Source organism: Protopterus annectens, chromosome 2.part2, assembly GCF_019279795.1.
Source record: "Protopterus annectens isolate FY-2018-M chromosome 2.part2, PAN1.0, whole genome shotgun sequence".
NCBI classification, from domain to species: domain Eukaryota; kingdom Metazoa; phylum Chordata; order Ceratodontiformes; family Protopteridae; genus Protopterus; species Protopterus annectens.
Window position 1 is genome coordinate 430,737,723 of NC_056730.1, and position 20,594 is coordinate 430,758,316.

At 42.7% G+C, this 20,594-nt stretch overlaps 1 protein-coding gene across 2 annotated transcripts in view; it reads left to right on the forward strand.

The window, feature by feature from the left end:
- The window catches only part of FCHO2 (FCH and mu domain containing endocytic adaptor 2), a 4,043,518-nt gene that overhangs the window by 3,576,215 nt on the left and 446,709 nt on the right, over positions 1–20,594 (forward strand). For both annotated transcript variants that reach the window (XM_044063938.1, XM_044063939.1), the window contains one exon: positions 14,168–14,232. In XM_044063938.1, the coding sequence (XP_043919873.1) occupies positions 14,168–14,232 (65 nt within the window). The remainder of the gene's footprint in view (positions 1–14,167; positions 14,233–20,594) is intronic.

Here is a 20,594-nt window from a genome sequence, read left to right on the forward strand (position 1 = left end):
AGCGAGTCCTAGGTTAATGTGCAAAGAGCACCTTAGTGGAGAATATAGAGGGAATGCAACCCAGGCAAAAACACAGGGTCGATTTGAGGTCAAAGTTTCTTACAATCTTGAGGTAGCCGTTGATAGGAGGAACCAGTGTCCTGAGCGAGTCCTAGGTTAATGTGCAAAGAGCACCTTAGTGGAGAATATAGAGGGAATGCAACCCAGGCAAAAACACAGGGTCGATTTGAGGTCAACGTTTCTTACAATCTTGAGGTAGCCGTTGATAGGAGGAACCAGTGTCCTGAGCGAGTCCTAGGTTAATGTGCAAAGAGCACCTTAGTGGAGAATATAGAGGGAATGCAACCCAGGCAAAAACACAGGGTCGATTTGAGGTCAAAGTTTCTTACAATCTTGAGGTAGCCGTTGATAGGAGGAACCAGTGTCCTGAGCGAGTCCTAGGTTAATGTGCAAAGAGCACCTTAGTGGAGAATATAGAGGGAATGCAACCCAGGCAAAAACACAGGGTCGATTTGAGGTCAAAGTTTCTTACAATCTTGAGGTAGCCGTTGATAGGAGGAACCAGTGTCCTGAGCGAGTCCTAGGTTAATGTGCAAAGAGCACCTTAGTGGAGAATATAGAGGGAATGCAACCCAGGCAAAAACACAGGGTCGATTTGAGGTCAAAGTTTCTTACAATCTTGAGGTAGCCGTTGATAGGAGGAACCAGTGTCCTGAGCGAGTCCTAGGTTAATGTGCAAAGAGCACCTTAGTGGAGAATATAGAGGGAATGCAACCCAGGCAAAAACACAGGGTCGATTTGAGGTCAAAGTTTCTTACAATCTTGAGGTAGCCGTTGATAGGAGGAACCAGTGTCCTGAGCGAGTCCTAGGTTAATGTGCAAAGAGCACCTTAGTGGAGAATATAGAGGGAATGCAACCCAGGCAAAAACACAGGGTCGATTTGAGGTCAAAGTTTCTTACAATCTTGAGGTAGCCGTTGATAGGAGGAACCAGTGTCCTGAGCGAAGTCCTAGGTTAATGTGCAAAGAGCACCTTAGTGGAGAATATAGAGGAATGCAACCCAGGCAAAAACACAGGGTCGATTTGAGGTCAAAGTTTCTTACAATCTTGAGGTAGCCGTTGATAGGAGGAACCAGTGTCCTGAGCGAGTCCTAGGTTAATGTGCAAAGAGCACCTTAGTGGAGAATATAGAGGGAATGCAACCCAGGCAAAAACACAGGGTCGATTTGAGGTCAACGTTTCTTACAATCTTGAGGTAGCCGTTGATAGGAGGAACCAGTGTCCTGAGCGAAGTCCTAGGTTAATGTGCAAAGAGCACCTTAGTGGAGAATATAGAGGGAATGCAACCCAGGCAAAAACACAGGGTCGATTTGAGGTCAAAGTTTCTTACAATCTTGAGGTAGCCGTTGATAGGAGGAACCAGTGTCCTGAGCGAGTCCTAGGTTAATGTGCAAAGAGCACCTTAGTGGAGAATATAGAGGGAATGCAACCCAGGCAAAAACACAGGGTCGATTTGAGGTCAAAGTTTCTTACAATCTTGAGGTAGCCGTTGATAGGAGGAACCAGTGTCCTGAGCGAGTCCTAGGTTAATGTGCAAAGAGCACCTTAGTGGAGAATATAGAGGGAATGCAACCCAGGCAAAAACACAGGGTCGATTTGAGGTCAAAGTTTCTTACAATCTTGAGGTAGCCGTTGATAGGAGGAACCAGTGTCCTGAGCGAGTCCTAGGTTAATGTGCAAAGAGCACCTTAGTGGAGAATATAGAGGGAATGCAACCCAGGCAAAAACACAGGGTCGATTTGAGGTCAAAGTTTCTTACAATCTTGAGGTAGCCGTTGATAGGAGGAACCAGTGTCCTGAGCGAGTCCTAGGTTAATGTGCAAAGAGCACCTTAGTGGAGAATATAGAGGGAATGCAACCCAGGCAAAAACACAGGGTCGATTTGAGGTCAAAGTTTCTTACAATCTTGAGGTAGCCGTTGATAGGAGGAACCAGTGTCCTGAGCGAGTCCTAGGTTAATGTGCAAAGAGCACCTTAGTGGAGAATATAGAGGGAATGCAACCCAGGCAAAAACACAGGGTCGATTTGAGGTCAAAGTTTCTTACAATCTTGAGGTAGCCGTTGATAGGAGGAACCAGTGTCCTGAGCGAAGTCCTAGGTTAATGTGCAAAGAGCACCTTAGTGGAGAATATAGAGGAATGCAACCCAGGCAAAAACACAGGGTCGATTTGAGGTCAAAGTTTCTTACAATCTTGAGGTAGCCGTTGATAGGAGGAACCAGTGTCCTGAGCGAGTCCTAGGTTAATGTGCAAAGAGCACCTTAGTGGAGAATATAGAGGGAATGCAACCCAGGCAAAAACACAGGGTCGATTTGAGGTCAAAGTTTCTTACAATCTTGAGGTAGCCGTTGATAGGAGGAACCAGTGTCCTGAGCGAGTCCTAGGTTAATGTGCAAAGAGCACCTTAGTGGAGAATATAGAGGGAATGCAACCCAGGCAAAAACACAGGGTCGATTTGAGGTCAAAGTTTCTTACAATCTTGAGGTAGCCGTTGATAGGAGGAACCAGTGTCCTGAGCGAAGTCCTAGGTTAATGTGCAAAGAGCACCTTAGTGGAGAATATAGAGGAATGCAACCCAGGCAAAACACAGGGTCGATTTGAGGTCAAAGTTTCTTACAATCTTGAGGTAGCCGTTGATAGGAGGAACCAGTGTCCTGAGCGAGTCCTAGGTTAATGTGCAAAGAGCACCTTAGTGGAGAATATAGAGGGAATGCAACCCAGGCAAAAACACAGGGTCGATTTGAGGTCAACGTTTCTTACAATCTTGAGGTAGCCGTTGATAGGAGGAACCAGTGTCCTGAGCAAGTCCTAGGTTAATGTGCAAAGAGCACCTTAGTGGAGAATATAGAGGGAATGCAACCCAGGCAAAAACACAGGGTCGATTTGAGGTCAAAGTTTCTTACAATCTTGAGGTAGCCGTTGATAGGAGGAACCAGTGTCCTGAGCGAGTCCTAGGTTAATGTGCAAAGAGCACCTTAGTGGAGAATATAGAGGGAATGCAACCCAGGCAAAAACACAGGGTCGATTTGAGGTCAAAGTTTCTTACAATCTTGAGGTAGCCGTTGATAGGAGGAACCAGTGTCCTGAGCGAGTCCTAGGTTAATGTGCAAAGAGCACCTTAGTGGAGAATATAGAGGAATGCAACCCAGGCAAAAACACAGGGTCGATTTGAGGTCAAAGTTTCTTACAATCTTGAGGTAGCCGTTGATAGGAGGAACCAGTGTCCTGAGCGAAGTCCTAGGTTAATGTGCAAAGAGCACCTTAGTGGAGAATATAGAGGGAATGCAACCCAGGCAAAAACACAGGGTCGATTTGAGGTCAAAGTTTCTTACAATCTTGAGGTAGCCGTTGATAGGAGGAACCAGTGTCCTGAGCGAGTCCTAGGTTAATGTGCAAAGAGCACCTTAGTGGAGAATATAGAGGCAATGCAACCCAGGCAAAACACAGGGTCGATTTGAGGTCAAAGTTTCTTACAATCTTGAGGTAGCCGTTGATAGGAGGAACCAGTGTCCTGAGCGAGTCCTAGGTTAATGTGCAAAGAGCACCTTAGTGGAGAATATAGAGGGAATGCAACCCAGGCAAAAACACAGGGTCGATTTGAGGTCAAAGTTTCTTACAATCTTGAGGTAGCCGTTGATAGGAGGAACCAGTGTCCTGAGCGAAGTCCTAGGTTAATGTGCAAAGAGCACCTTAGTGGAGAATATAGAGGGAATGCAACCCAGGCAAAAACACAGGGTCGATTTGAGGTCAAAGTTTCTTACAATCTTGAGGTAGCCGTTGATAGGAGGAACCAGTGTCCTGAGCGAGTCCTAGGTTAATGTGCAAAGAGCACCTTAGTGGAGAATATAGAGGGAATGCAACCCAGGCAAAACCACAGGGTCGATTTGAGGTCAAAGTTTCTTACAATCTTGAGGTAGCCGTTGATAGGAGGAACCAGTGTCCTGAGCGAGTCCTAGGTTAATGTGCAAAGAGCACCTTAGTGGAGAATATAGAGGGAATGCAACCCAGGCAAAAACACAGGGTCGATTTGAGGTCAACGTTTCTTACAATCTTGAGGTAGCCGTTGATAGGAGGAACCAGTGTCCTGAGCGAGTCCTAGGTTAATGTGCAAAGAGCACCTTAGTGGAGAATATAGAGGGAATGCAACCCAGGCAAAAACACAGGGTCGATTTGAGGTCAAAGTTTCTTACAATCTTGAGGTAGCCGTTGATAGGAGGAACCAGTGTCCTGAGCGAGTCCTAGGTTAATGTGCAAAGAGCACCTTAGTGGAGAATATAGAGGGAATGCAACCCAGGCAAAAACACAGGGTCGATTTGAGGTCAAAGTTTCTTACAATCTTGAGGTAGCCGTTGATAGGAGGAACCAGTGTCCTGAGCGAGTCCTAGGTTAATGTGCAAAGAGCACCTTAGTGGAGAATATAGAGGGAATGCAACCCAGGCAAAACACAGGGTCGATTTGAGGTCAAAGTTTCTTACAATCTTGAGGTAGCCGTTGATAGGAGGAACCAGTGTCCTGAGCGAAGTCCTAGGTTAATGTGCAAAGAGCACCTTAGTGGAGAATATAGAGGGAATGCAACCCAGGCAAAAACACAGGGTCGATTTGAGGTCAAAGTTTCTTACAATCTTGAGGTAGCCGTTGATAGGAGGAACCAGTGTCCTGAGCGAGTCCTAGGTTAATGTGCAAAGAGCACCTTAGTGGAGAATATAGAGAGAATGCAACCCAGGCAAAAACACAGGGTCGATTTGAGGTCAATGTTTCTTACAATCTTGAGGTAGCCGTTGATATGAGGAACCAGTGTCCTGAGCGAGTCCTAGGTTAATGTGCAAAGAGCACCTTAGTGGAGAATATAGAGGAATGCAACCCAGGCAAAACACAGGGTCGATTTGAGGTCAAAGTTTCTTACAATCTTGAGGTAGCCGTTGATAGGAGGAACCAGTGTCCTGAGCGAAGTCCTAGGTTAATGTGCAAAGAGCACCTTAGTGGAGAATATAGAGGGAATGCAACCCAGGCAAAAACACAGGGTCGATTTGAGGTCAAAGTTTCTTACAATCTTGAGGTAGCCGTTGATAGGAGGAACCAGTGTCCTGAGCGAGTCCTAGGTTAATGTGCAAAGAGCACCTTAGTGGAGAATATAGAGGGAATGCAACCCAGGCAAAAACACAGGGTCGATTTGAGGTCAAAGTTTCTTACAATCTTGAGGTAGCCGTTGATAGGAGGAACCAGTGTCCTGAGCGAGTCCTAGGTTAATGTGCAAAGAGCACCTTAGTGGAGAATATAGAGGGAATGCAACCCAGGCAAAAACACAGGGTCGATTTGAGGTCAAAGTTTCTTACAATCTTGAGGTAGCCTTGATAGGAGGAACCAGTGTCCTGAGCGAGTCCTAGGTTAATGTGCAAAGAGCACCTTAGTGGAGAATATAGAGGGAATGCAACCCAGGCAAAAACACAGGGTCGATTTGAGGTCAAAGTTTCTTACAATCTTGAGGTAGCCTATGCTAGGAGGAACCAGTGTCCTGAGCGAGTCCTAGGTTAATGTGCAAAGAGCACCTTAGTGGAGAATATAGAAGGAATGCAACCCAGGCAAAAACACAGGGTCGATTTGAGGTCAAAGTTTCTTACAATCTTGAGGTAGCCTTGATAGGAGGAACCAGTGTCCTGAGCGAAGTCCTAGGTTAATGTGCAAAGAGCACCTTAGTGGAGAATATAGAAGGAATGCAACCCAGGCAAAACACAGGGTCGATTTGAGGTCAAAGTTTCTTACAATCTTGAGGTAGCCGTTGATAGGAGGAACCAGTGTCCTGAGCGAAGTCCTAGGTTAATGTGCAAAGAGCACCTTAGTGGAGAATATAGAGGGAATGCAACCCAGGCAAAACACAGGGTCGATTTGAGGTCAAAGTTTCTTACAATCTTGAGGTAGCCGTTGATAGGAGGAACCAGTGTCCTGAGCGAAGTCCTAGGTTAATGTGCAAAGAGCACCTTAGTGGAGAATATAGAGGGAATGCAACCCAGGCAAAAACACAGGGTCGATTTGAGGTCAAAGTTTCTTACAATCTTGAGGTAGCCGTTGATAGGAGGAACCAGTGTCCTGAGCGAGTCCTAGGTTAATGTGCAAAGAGCACCTTAGTGGAGAATATAGAGGGAATGCAACCCAGGCAAAAACACAGGGTCGATTTGAGGTCAAAGTTTCTTACAATCTTGAGGTAGCCGTTGATAGGAGGAACCAGTGTCCTGAGCGAAGTCCTAGGTTAATGTGCAAAGAGCACCTTAGTGGAGAATATAGAGGGAATGCAACCCAGGCAAAAACACAGGGTCGATTTGAGGTCAAAGTTTCTTACAATCTTGAGGTAGCCGTTGATAGGAGGAACCAGTGTCCTGAGCGAGTCCTAGGTTAATGTGCAAAGAGCACCTTAGTGGAGAATATAGAGGGAATGCAACCCAGGCAAAAACACAGGGTCGATTTGAGGTCAAAGTTTCTTACAATCTTGAGGTAGCCGTTGATAGGAGGAACCAGTGTCCTGAGCGAGTCCTAGGTTAATGTGCAAAGAGCACCTTAGTGGAGAATATAGAGGAATGCAACCCAGGCAAAAACACAGGGTCGATTTGAGGTCAAAGTTTCTTACAATCTTGAGGTAGCCGTTGATAGGAGGAACCAGTGTCCTGAGCGAGTCCTAGGTTAATGTGCAAAGAGCACCTTAGTGGAGAATATAGAGGGAATGCAACCCAGGCAAAAACACAGGGTCGATTTGAGGTCAAAGTTTCTTACAATCTTGAGGTAGCCCTTGATAGGAGGAACCAGTGTCCTGAGCGAGTCCTAGGTTAATGTGCAAAGAGCACCTTAGTGGGGAATATAGAAAGAATGCAACCCAGGCAAAAACACAGGGTCGATTTGAGGTCAAAGTTTCTTACAATCTTGAGGTAGCCGTTGATAGGAGGAACCAGTGTCCTGAGCGAGTCCTAGGTTAATGTGCAAAGAGCACCTTAGTGCAGAATATAGAGGCAATGCAACCCAGGCAAAAACACACGGTCGATTTGAGGTCAAAGTTTCTTACAATCTTGAGGTAGCCGTTGATAGGAGGAACCAGTGTCCTGAGCGAAGTCGTAGGTTAATGTGCAAAGAGCACCTTAGTGGAGAATATAGAGGGAATGCAACCCAGGCAAAAACACAGGGTCGATTTGAGGTCAAAGTTTCTTACAATCTTGAGGTAGCCGTTGATAGGAGGAACCAGTGTCCTGAGCGAGTCCTAGGTTAATGTGCAAAGAGCACCTTAGTGGAGAATATAGAGGTAATGCAACCCAGGCAAAAACACAGGGTCGATTTGAGGTCAACGTTTCTTACAATCTTGAGGTAGCCGTTGATAGGAGGAGCCAGTGTCCTGAGCGAGTCCTAGGTTAATGTGCAAAGAGCACCTTAGTGGGGAATATAGAAAGAATGCAACCCAGGCAAAAACACAGGGTCGATTTGAGGTCAAAGTTTCTTACAATCTTGAGGTAGCCGTTGATAGGAGGAACCAGTGTCCTGAGCGAGTCCTAGGTTAATGTGCAAAGTGCACCTTAGTGGGGAATATAGAGGGAATGCAACCCAGGCAAAAACACAGGGTCGATTTGAGGTCAAAGTTTCTTACAATCTTGAGGTAGCCGTTGATAGGAGGAACCAGTGTCCTGAGCGAGTCCTAGGTTAATGTGCAAAGAGCACCTTAGTGGAGAATATAGAGGGAATGCAACCCAGGCAAAAACACAGGGTCGATTTGAGGTCAAAGTTTCTTACAATCTTGTGGTAGCCTTGATAGGAGGAACCAGTGTCCTGAGCGAGTCCTAGGTTAATGTGCAAAGAGCACCTTAGTGGAGAATATAGAGGGAATGCAACCCAGGCAAAAACACAGGGTCGATTTGAGGTCAAAGTTTCTTACAATCTTGAGGTAGCCTTGATAGGAGGAACCAGTGTCCTGAGCGAGTCCTAGGTTAATGTGCAAAGAGCACCTTAGTGGAGAATATAGAGGAATGCAACCCAGGCAAAACACAGGGTCGATTTGAGGTCAAAGTTTCTTACAATCTTGAGGTAGCCTTGATAGGAGGAACCAGTGTCCTGAGCGAGTCCTGGGTTAATGTGCAAGAGCACCTTAGTGGAGAATATAGAGGAATGCAACCCAGGCAAAACACAGGGTCGATTTGAGGTTAAAGTTTCTTACAATCTTGAGGTAGCCTTGATAGGAGGAGCCAGTGTCCTGAGCGAGTCCTAGGTTAATGTGCAAAGAGCACCTTAGTGGAGAATATAGAGGAATGCAACCCAGGCAAAACACAAATGCAACCCAGGCAAAACACAGGGTCGATTTGAGGTGAAAGTTTCTTACAATCTTGAGGTAGCCTTGATAGGAGGAGCCAGTGTCCTGAGCGAAGTCCTAGGTTAATGTGCAAAGAGCACCTTAGTGGAGAATATAGAGGAATGCAACCCAGGCAAAAACACAGGGTCGATTTGAGGTCAAAGTTTCTTACAATCTTGAGGTAGCCTTGATAGGAGGAGCCAGTGTCCTGAGCGAAGTCCTGTCCTAGGTTAATGTGCAAGAGCACCTTAGTGGAGAATATAGAAGGAATGCAACCCAGGCAAAAACACAGGGTCGATTTGAGGTGAAAGTTTCTTACAATCTTGAGGTAGCCTTGATAGGAGGAGCCAGTGTCCTGAGCGAAGTCCTGGGTTAATGTGCAAAGAGCACCTTAGTGGAGAATATAGAAGGAATGCAACCCAGGCAAAACACAGGGTCGATTTGAGGTGAAAGTTTCTTACAATCTTGAGGTAGCCTTGATAGGAGGAGCCAGTGTCCTGAGCGAGTCCTAGGTTAATGTGCAAGAGCACCTTAGTGGAGAATATAGAAGGAATGCAACCCAGGCAAAAACACAGGGTCGATTTGAGGTGAAAGTTTCTTACAATCTTGAGGTAGCCTTGATAGGAGGAGCCAGTGTCCTGAGCGAAGTCCTGGGTTAATGTGCAAGAGCACCTTAGTGGAGAATATAGAAGGAATGCAACCCAGGCAAAAACACAGGGTCGATTTGAGGTCAAAGTTTCTTACAATCTTGAGGTAGCCTTGATAGGAGGAGCCAGTGTCCTGAGCGAGTCCTGGGTTAATGTGCAGGGAGCACCTTAGTGGAGAATATAGAAGGAATGCAACCCAGGCAAAAACACAGGGTCGATTTGAGGTGAAAGTTTCTTACAATCTTGAGGTAGCCTTGATAGGAGGAACCAGTGTCCTGAGCGAAGTCCTGGGTTAATGTGCAAAGAGCACCTTAGTGGAGAATATAGAAGGAATGCAACCCAGGCAAAAACACAGGGTCGATTTGAGGTGAAAGTTTCTTACAATCTTGAGGTAGCCTTGATAGGAGGAGCCAGTGTCCTGAGCGAGTCCTGGGTTAATGTGCAGGAGCACCTTAGTGGAGAATATAGAAGGAATGCAACCCAGGCAAAAACACAGGGTCGATTTGAGGTCAAAGTTTCTTACAATCAATCTTGAGGTAGCCTTGATAGGAGGAGCCAGTGTCCTGAGCGAAGTCCTAGGTTAATGTGCAGGAGCACCTTAGTGGAGAATATAGAAGGAATGCAACCCAGGCAAAAACACAGGGTCGATTTGAGGTGAAAGTTTCTTACAATCTTGAGGTAGCCTTGATAGGAGGAGCCAGTGTCCTGAGCGAGTCCTGGGTTAATGTGCAGCGTGCACCTTAGTGGAGAATATAGAAGGAATGCAACCCAGGCAAAAACACAGGGTCGATTTGAGGTGAAAGTTTCTTACAATCTTGAGGTAGCCTTGATAGGAGGAGCCAGTGTCCTGAGCGAGTCCTGGGTTAATGTGCAGGGAGCACCTTAGTGGAGAATATAGAAGGAATGCAACCCAGGCAAAACACAGGGTCGATTTGAGGTGAAAGTTTCTTACAATCTTGAGGTAGCCTTGATAGGAGGAGCCAGTGTCCTGAGCGAAGTCCTGGGTTAATGTGCAGGGAGCACCTTAGTGGAGAATATAGAAGGAATGCAACCCAGGCAAAAACACAGGGTCGATTTGAGGTGAAAGTTTCTTACAATCTTGAGGTAGCCTTGATAGGAGGAGCCAGTGTCCTGAGCGAGTCCTGGGTTAATGTGCAGGGAGCACCTTAGTGGAGAATATAGAAGGAATGCAACCCAGGCAGAAACACAGGGTCGATTTGAGGTGAAAGTTTCTTACAATCTTGAGGTAGCCTTGATAGGAGGAGCCAGTGTCCTGAGCGAGTCCTGGGTTAATGTGCAGGAGCACCTTAGTGGAGAATATAGAAGGAATGCAACCCAGGCAAAAACACAGGGTCGATTTGAGGTGAAAGTTTCTTACAATCTTGAGGTAGCCTTGATAGGAGGAGCCAGTGTCCTGAGCGAGTCCTGGGTTAATGTGCAGGGAGCACCTTAGTGGAGAATATAGAAGGAATGCAACCCAGGCAAAAACACAGGGTCGATTTGAGGTGAAAGTTTCTTACAATCTTGAGGTAGCCTTGATAGGAGGAGCCAGTGTCCTGAGCGAGTCCTGGGTTAATGTGCAGGGAGCACCTTAGTGGAGAATATAGAAGGAATGCAACCCAGGCAAAAACACAGGGTCGATTTGAGGTGAAAGTTTCTTACAATCTTGAGGTAGCCTTGATAGGAGGAGCCAGTGTCCTGAGCGAGTCCTGGGTTAATGTGCAGGGAGCACCTTAGTGGAGAATATAGAAGGAATGCAACCCAGGCAAAAACACAGGGTCGATTTGAGGTGAAAGTTTCTTACAATCTTGAGGTAGCCTTGATAGGAGGAGCCAGTGTCCTGAGCGAGTCCTGGGTTAATGTGCAGGAGCACCTTAGTGGAGAATATAGAAGGAATGCAACCCAGGCAAAACACAGGGTCGATTTGAGGTGAAAGTTTCTTACAATCTTGAGGTAGCCTTGATAGGAGGAGCCAGTGTCCTGAGCGAGTCCTGGGTTAATGTGCAGGGAGCACCTTAGTGGAGAATATAGAAGGAATGCAACCCAGGCAAAAACACAGGGTCGATTTGAGGTGAAAGAATCTTGAGGTAGCCTTGATAGGAGGAGCCAGTGTCCTGAGCGAGTCCTGGGTTAATGTGCAGGGAGCACCTTAGTGGAGAATATAGAAGGAATGCAACCCAGGCAAAAACACAGGGTCGATTTGAGGTGAAAGTTTCTTACAATCTTGAGGTAGCCTTGATAGGAGGAGCCAGTGTCCTGAGCGAACCCTGGGTTAATGTGCAGGGAGCACCTTAGTGGAGAATATAGAAGGAATGCAACCCAGGCAAAACACAGGGTCGATTTGAGGTGAAAGTTTCTTACAATCTTGAGGTAGCCTTGATAGGAGGAGCCAGTGTCCTGAGCGAGTCCTGGGTTAATGTGCAGGGAGCACCTTAGTGGAGAATATAGAAGGAATGCAACCCAGGCAAAAACACAGGGTCGATTTGAGGTGAAAGTTTCTTACAATCTTGAGGTAGCCTTGATAGGAGGAGCCAGTGTCCTGAGCGAGTCCTGGGTTAATGTGCAGGATACACCTTAGTGGAGAATATAGAAGGAATGCAACCCAGGCAAAAACACAGGGTCGATTTGAGGTGAAAGTTTCTTACAATCTTGAGGTAGCCTTGATAGGAGGAGCCAGTGTCCTGAGCGAAGTCCTGGGTTAATGTGCAGGGAGCACCTTAGTGGAGAATATAGAAGGAATGCAACCCAGGCAAAACACAGGGTCGATTTGAGGTGAAAGTTTCTTACAATCTTGAGGTAGCCTTGATAGGAGGAGCCAGTGTCCTGAGCGAGTCCTGGGTTAATGTGCAGGGAGCACCTTAGTGGAGAATATAGAAGGAATGCAACCCAGGCAAAAACACAGGGTCGATTTGAGGTGAAAGTTTCTTACAATCTTGAGGTAGCCTTGATAGGAGGAGCCAGTGTCCTGAGCGAAGTCCTGGGTTAATGTGCAGGGAGCACCTTAGTGGAGAATATAGAAGGAATGCAACCCAGGCAAAACACAGGGTCGATTTGAGGTGAAAGTTTCTTACAATCTTGAGGTAGCCTTGATAGGAGGAGCCAGTGTCCTGAGCGAGTCCTGGGTTAATGTGCAGGAGCACCTTAGTGGAGAATATAGAAGGAATGCAACCCAGGCAAAAACACAGGGTCGATTTGAGGTGAAAGTTTCTTACAATCTTGAGGTAGCCTTGATAGGAGGAGCCAGTGTCCTGAGCGAAGTCCTGGGTTAATGTGCAGGAGCACCTTAGTGGAGAATATAGAAGGAATGCAACCCAGGCAAAAACACAGGGTCGATTTGAGGTGAAAGTTTCTTACAATCTTGAGGTAGCCTTGATAGGAGGAGCCAGTGTCCTGAGCGAAGTCCTGGGTTAATGTGCAGGGAGCACCTTAGTGGAGAATATAGAAGGAATGCAACCCAGGCAAAAACACAGGGTCGATTTGAGGTGAAAGTTTCTTACAATCTTGAGGTAGCCTTGATAGGAGGAGCCAGTGTCCTGAGCGAGTCCTGGGTTAATGTGCAGGGAGCACCTTAGTGGAGAATATAGAAGGAATGCAACCCAGGCAAAAACACAGGGTCGATTTGAGGTGAAAGTTTCTTACAATCTTGAGGTAGCCTTTATTTATTATAACAGGTCTTTCTTTACCAAAACCTGTAAGAGCCTATTCAGCCAGGTCCATGGCAACATCAGTGTTTTTATCCAGGGCTTCCATGGACGATAAATGTGCGGCTGCTACTTGGGCTAATCCTACCACTTATATTAGTCATTACAAATTGGATCTGGTCTCAAGGGGAAGAGCAGCTTTTGGCTTTTCTATGTTTAGGAATATCTTTCCTTAGAGTTCTCCCGGAATTTCCATCAAATAAAGAAGTTATGTACTCACCATAACATTCCATCTATATTGTCCATTTTCATTCTTCCTCAACTTCCCTCTCATCAACCCCCTTCCTTTAAAACGAATGGCTTCTGGAAGAATGAGACCTTATAAGGGAACCACTGTTCGTTACGTTGAGATCCAGGTATGTTTTTCTATTACCAGGGTACTAATTTTTCCTTTGATACATTAAGCCAGCAAATAAGATCTGAGGATGTTAGGGATAGAGCATTGGGGGTAAGGGAGGAGCTCAAGAGTTTCAAGTGGCCACGAGCTGAAAATAATGTCAGAGTCAGATCTGAACCCAGTGGCTGAGGAAGAATGAAAATGGACAACACAGATGGAATGTTATGGTGAGTACATAACTTCTTTTTTTTAGAAACTTACAGTCATTATAGAGGTACCATTTCTATGTCATCTTCCCCTTTATCCATGGATCGCTTGTGGTTTGGGGTGGGTGCAAAAGGCTGTCCTTTTTCACCTTCCCTGCCTCACATCAATTCAAGCACACACCTTCTCAGAGATGGCAGCAGCCCGGAGAAGCAGGTTTTTAGGTCCTTCTGGTTTTGTTTTCCCACTTGGGATAGGTCATCCCTGGGTAGGTCATACTCTGGCTACTAGAAATAATTCCTGAACCTGCTAATTAAAAAAAAAAATTAAGATGAGAAGGTGAAAGAGCTCTGGTGATCAGTCTGGCCTTCAACCTCATGTATACTGGAATCCCAAGTCAGTACTGCAGCACAGAATTTATATGAACATCTACAATTATTGTACATTCCTAACACAGCTGTGCTTTCCTTGTGTAATTTATTTATTTATTTTTGTATCTAAGATATAAGGTTTATGAGCACCAAGTAGAGATAAAATCAAGCATTAAAGTGAGTTCCTTGTATAATATTTCTGTATCTTTCACATAGATTCTTTGTGTATAAAGTAGAAACAAAAATGCAATAATTATGTCTGATCACGTTTTATGTTTGTGAATTATCTGTTTTTGTTTTATATCACCTTACCACTGTTTCTACTGGATAGACTCTTGGTCAACTGGTTGTTAATATTACCAGAGTGCCAGTGGAAAGTAGAGCATTTAGAATTAAGTGTTTAAACACTTGATTTGTCACATGTATATTTTAAATTGCTATGATTTTGTGTACCAGTCTCCCTAATAGAGAACTCATAATGTGTACATTTTGTGCTCTCTTAATCACCACTTTTAATTCTAATGACACAGGAATGCAGAGCAGATGAAGGCCTTGTGGAGGATATCCGAGATCTCAAATCAGTCTGAAAATGAAGGTATGCTGTTTTTCCTTAGTGTTTTTCAGGAACTGAGTTTACAAAGAGCAAGGGTCAAGAGCTGCACTACTACTACTAGTATTTTTTTTTCTAGTGTGTTTTAAATTGTTCAGATGCGTGACATTTCTGTTTTAAGATCTTAGGCTTTAAAATGTTTTTCCATGATGTATCTATAATATGGCTTTTCCAAGAATGACATTTCCTTTGTTCTCCCAGATATAGAACTGTCCATATGGTTGCCAGGTAAAACATCAGCTATTCAAATTTGGGTCATGTACTATATGAAAGCAAGTGAATGAAAAGCAGTCATACAAAAAGTTTGCAGCAAAAGAGAATGTAGTGGTCTGCTTTTGGTACTGAATATGATATTTATTTTCTAATGGCCATGGTACTGCAAAGTATACATTTTTTGTTTATGAAAAGTGAAGCATTCTTCAGATTGTATTCCTGCAGCACTACCAATAAGATGATGTAGATTTTATGAAACGTGTGTTGGTATTTTTTGGTTTGTTTATGAAGTTGTTCCACACATTTTTCAGTAGCTTAACCTGAAAGTGGTGCTGTTAAAATAAAAGATTTGTAATTAGTTCAAAATGCATCTGTGCAGGAGTTTTTTTTTCCAATGTGTTTCTACTTCAGATTCTTTAAATGCATACTTTTTTAATTTTATTTTTGTTGCTGCAGTTGTTATAGATACCTTTCAGTTGTCCAGATTTTTTCCTCGTATTTTTGGTCTTTTCTTCATAAATTTTTGATTTTCTGGCAAATGGCTGGCAAATCATTGAGGATGGAAGTCAGAAAGTAATGACAAGTGTTTGAGTTTCAGACTTCATACCCTTCAGTAAAATGCTAGTGGAAAACCTGTTATTCTATCATAATTTTAAGTTGGTAAGAGCAGTATTTAAAGTTTCCCCATTTTTGGGCCTTTGTCCCCCCATTATTTATGGCTTTGTCCACATTTCTTGCTCTCAGAGGTTGAGAGGTATTATGAGTATTTAAATATTGCCTTTAGGAATGACACTTATGAGTTTGACTATATATTTATTGCTGTGCTGAAATAATTTTCTGTCACTCTCTTGAAGCAAATAAAATACTGCATACATAGCTGTTTATATATAGTCCACAATTGCAAGAAACACAGGAAGGTGCTAGACAAAAAAAAAAAAAAACACTCCATAACTATTCACAATATATCTAACATAGATCCACCTACAATCCTTTTTCCCTTTTTTGCACAAGGGGTTAGCAGTGGTGGCTGGTGACTTCAAATTAAAGGAGGGCGGCAGGAGACAGCTGAATGGGTGGGGCCAATGGGAAGGGGTTTGGCCAACTAGAAAGGGGTGGAGCTATGCTCAAAACCACAACAACTGGAACTTTAATTAAATACGCTGCCCTGGGTGCCAAACAGTCATTACGAGAGCCCAATCAAGACAAAATGAAATGTAGAAGAAAAAAATATTTCAATGCATTGGCTACATGACACTTAATATCCAGATGGAAACAAGTTGTGAGGCATGAAAAAATAAATTACTTACTGGAATGCCAGTCAAAATCAAGTATAAAAAACAAGCAGCACTCAACTCAAACCACTACTCCTTGCACTGCAGTTCTAATTATAATTTATATTCATCTTTATAAAATTACCAAGTAACATGCTGAAAGTAGCAATCTCTATGATACCCCCACTTGTAAAAATGTTTCTTATCCAAAAAAGACCTGCTGCCTGACACAACTATCTACTTGTTTCATGGGGAAGACATGATCAAAGTAAAAAATGAACAGCAAACAAGAAACAAGCTCAAGATAAATTGCTTAAAGGATTCCTGCACAAGTTATGGACCACACATGATAGATTGGCATTCTGTTTATTTTACGGGTAAGCCTGCAAAGATGACTGCAAGTCTCCAACAAAAGATGACTGCAAGTCTCCAATAAATGTAATGAGCTTCTGAAAATACTGTAATCCTGTCCTTTTATTACAAATACTGTCATATGCATTTCAATACCCAAGGCTTATACATTGTCTAGTTATGTAAATATTCTCTGCATGGCAACAACGAAAAGGCTTTCAATGCTGGTAATTCTTTAACAGTATGCAAATTAAAGCTTACTTGCATCTTACAATCTCCGACAAGCTTACCTGATACTCATTAAATCATTGCTCCTTAAACAGAGCAACAGGGCACTGTGACAGCATGCATTTTCTGAATAATAAGAAGCATAAATCAACAGTATAAAAATCTGACAGAAAACCAGAACATTCTGCAAAATCAAGGACAGATGAAAAGCCACGGTCGTACTTGTGGTCTAACTTGGATGGGGGAATACTCTGCACACTTACACTGCATAACTGCTCCTTGCCTTCCTTGGACACATCCAGAGCCACTACAATGGGGAGTGGGAGTGCAACAAGTATGTCATAATTTGAAATGTCTCTGGCTGACCGTGATGGCTCTGACACTCATACCTCTCAACTTCAGAGCAAGAAATCTGGACAAAGCCATACATAGAACTAGAAGTGAGACACAGGCCCAAAAATAAGGACAATTTTTAAATATTGCTCTTATTAACTTAGATAATAGAACAGTAGTAGATCTTGCATTAGTACGAATTTTCTGAAGGGTATAAAATCTGAAACTCAAATGTCTGCCATTATTTTCTAACTTCAATCTTTAATGACTTGCCACTTATTTGCCAGAAAAACACAATTTTATGAAAAACAGACCAAAAATGTGATGCAAAAATATAAAGTTGCCACACAATACAGTTGGGAACCTGTCAAAAAAGGGACACCTTTTTAATATTAACACTGTTAACTTGAGCAGCTAACAAAATGATAACATCTACATGCATTTCTGAAATAAAAGTAATCTATAACTCTGATCATTACAGTTATATATAATTGTAAACCCTCCACATTTTCTTCCAAAATTGCCATTTTGAGGAGGGATTATTAGGGGAGAGCAACATTCTGAACCAAAATTGGGGACAATTGAGAGGTTTGGATATTCCTAATTCTACAAAGCGATTTGCACGTACCTCTCAACCTCTTAATGCAGGAAATCTGGACAAGGCCAAATATATTGGGGGAACATACAAACACTACTAAAAATTGCTCTTGTATACACTTAAGACAGTTGATAGAATAACAGGTCTTGCATTAGCATGCATTTTTCTGAAGGTTATGACATCTGAAACTCAATGTCTGTCATTTAGTGACTTCATTCCTAAATGATTTGCTAGAAAATCACAAATTTTATGAGGAACAAACCAAAAATAAGAAGCAAATATCTATTCATTCTGCAAAAATATGGACAACTGAGAGGTATAGTTCAACCGGGGCTGTCTGAGTTTGCTACCCTTCCCCCCTCACAAAATCATGGTCGAATGGAGCCTCCCCCTGCAGCCATTCCAACGTCCCATTCCTTGGTTACTTTGCCCCATTTACCATAAACACTGTAATGTGCATACTACTTTACTTCTGCGATGATTTAGATTTCATTTGAAAGTTTTATTTTGCATTTTACACACAAACCCTAACCGATATCTGTTAAACAGAGCAATGCAGTCTCACAATGAAAATATAGACTTAGCATTAAAACTTCTCTGCCCTTGAAACTCACATGCATTGAAACAGCATTGAAACCCACATTCAAAGAAAATACATTTTGCCAGTGGCAGATAAGGATTAACTCTGGGCTGTTTTCAAAATCATAGGCCCCTTGAACATGAAACATACACATGCTCTTTGATGCACCTTCCTGACTGTATTACATTATATTCCTTGTACAATACAGTACAGTTGTTAGAGGGCATTTTAAATTTATTGTTTTGAACATTTTTCCAGTAAACAATTAAACAAAATGCATGCACCAATGACAAAACCGCCCAATTCAGAACATCTCCATCATAAAACGTCTACTTAACCTTCTATAGTCCACCAGTATCAGTAAATATGCCCAATCTCTGAAGTAGTAAAATCCACATTAAAGAAATCTGTAACTAATAAAGAGGTTGCTGCTAGCAAACAACTTTATATGTCATTGTTTCATCTACAAATAAAGTGCCTGTTGCCCTTGAAGAATGTTGTTGCTAGGTGTCTAGGTGGAAGAGGAACACATTAAACCCTAAAAACAAATGAATACTCCACTGATGCTATAGTAATTAGCGCATTAAATGATTATTGTTTTCTTCAGTGGTGATAAGCAAACTCCAGTAAATGAAAATATGCTGTGGCATCAAATAAACTAACAGACAAACTAAAAGTAAAGTGCAAAGTGAAGATTTGCATGAGGGAGCATCATTCCTCACAGCCCTTATTTAAATATGCTAATTGTATGGTTGCACAGTAGTGATGTAACTGAAATACACAGCTGAAGAGCTTTAGATGACTTAACACAGGTTAACCAAGATGCAACAACTAAACATATAAAACACAAAAACTCCATTTGACAAACCAACTTTCTATTCAGTGCATGACTGTCAGCATTTTAAAACATAGAACTAAACCTGGAATTAAAAAACAAACAAATGCCAAAAACTGATTTTACACATGCACAAAGAAAAAAAATACCTTACTCAACAAGCAATCCTGTTTAATTTCTTTTACCTCCAATACACTGTTAAAACATAACACTATTGTAAAACCATAAACCACTTTGAACCATTTTAAAATATCTCCCCATGTAACACTTGTAAAAATTATAAATTATTATAATATCTCGTTTAACAAAAATCTTAAATGCATCACACTAGTACAATAACCTTCACATTGTTTTCTTTAGTATAAATAAAAAAACATTATAATCTCCAATAATGCATTAATTTCATTGACACTCCAAATCCCGCAAACTTTATCACACCTTCATACAGTCTTTCTTGCCCTGCTGACATAAATGTTCTTGCTCCACTCTTAACATCTCTACTTCCGCCATGTTTCCATCCCTTTATAAAATTATAGTTCATTGCATGTGGCTTTCCTTGGCATTGCAGTCTCCCAAAAAACTGGATACTTCCTCAAGTTCTTCAGTACTTATACTCTTGTTTAAAGCATTTATTTCTGCTGTTGACCCCTCTGTTTTCTTTGCTGTAGCCACTTTGTTTTTAATGGACAAACTTCTTTGCTTCTCTTAGTGTGAACCCTTTATTCTTAAGTTTCATGATTTATAATTATTCGGATGTCACTGCATTGATTAAAATAAACATACAGGAGCTGCCTTGCTTGAACGGAGGTATTCACACACACACCCCTTATCTGTAAAATGGGTCCGGAATTCGGAAAGCAGTAAACCAAGTCCAACTCCATTGTCTCGAAGCATCAGCAAACCCGCGCTCGACTTAACACTTCCCTACAGGAGCTGTGAACTCAACTTACCTCACTCCTGATTGGTCCTGCGCTCAAATCCCTGCTTACATCTCTCCTTATTGGTCCTGTCTGCGGCTCAGGCAGTCCGGAGCTCCTCTCTTCTGTGCGGTCGTCTACCACACTGCATCTTGGGCATCTGCGGGGCAAAAAATACCTTCTCTGCATCTGGACTGCTACTCAGGCAGTCAGAGTTCACAGAGATTCCTGGGCATCTGTGAGGCAGTTTGAGTGTGTCTGCGCATGCGCGACAGTTCCTGTACTCGGCAAAAAAAGAAAGATTTTTTTTTTAAAGTTTATGTTTTATGTTATGTATTTCTTTTATTTTTAGGTGGGAGGGCTGCAGTCCTGCAGACCGATAGCACAAGCCGTCCCTGGGGGTTGGATACTATATGGAAAAAAATGGATGCCAACATTAAGAATACAATGGTCAAAAATGCATTCTGTTATTGTAGCAGTTATTTATTTACTTACTTATTTGCATTTGTTTACCAGAAAGTCAGACTGCGCAGTGCTTTTTTTCAGCAGACGCCCTCAGAGGAAAGCTCCATTATACAAATATCATACCTATCATTCGCATTGTTTCATCATTTACAGTTTTGTTCATGAGCAACAGTTCCGTTCTTCTGACATAATGTAGTTCAGCAGTGCACAGTTAGCTGAGTGTAACTCTAGCTACAAATTCCTCCAAAATAATTGCTTCAAAGGCAGATTTTTTTACCCTTGATGAGGTGACATTGGAGTTGGTTAGAGGATGCACATAGTTTTCCAACCATGGTAGATAATGTATGTGATGAGGTTGTTCTTCCCCAATAAAAATACTGTTGTATGTTATATGGCTTTGTTTAGCAACGTGCCATTTTTTTCTAATTGTATTTGATAAAACAGCATTTGCTGAATTTCCATTTAACCTACTGGCAACAGGTCACAGCCTCTGTTTCACTTCCACATCATATTGATGTGTTAACAGTTTCACTTCTGGGTGTGTCTTGCGGTGTAG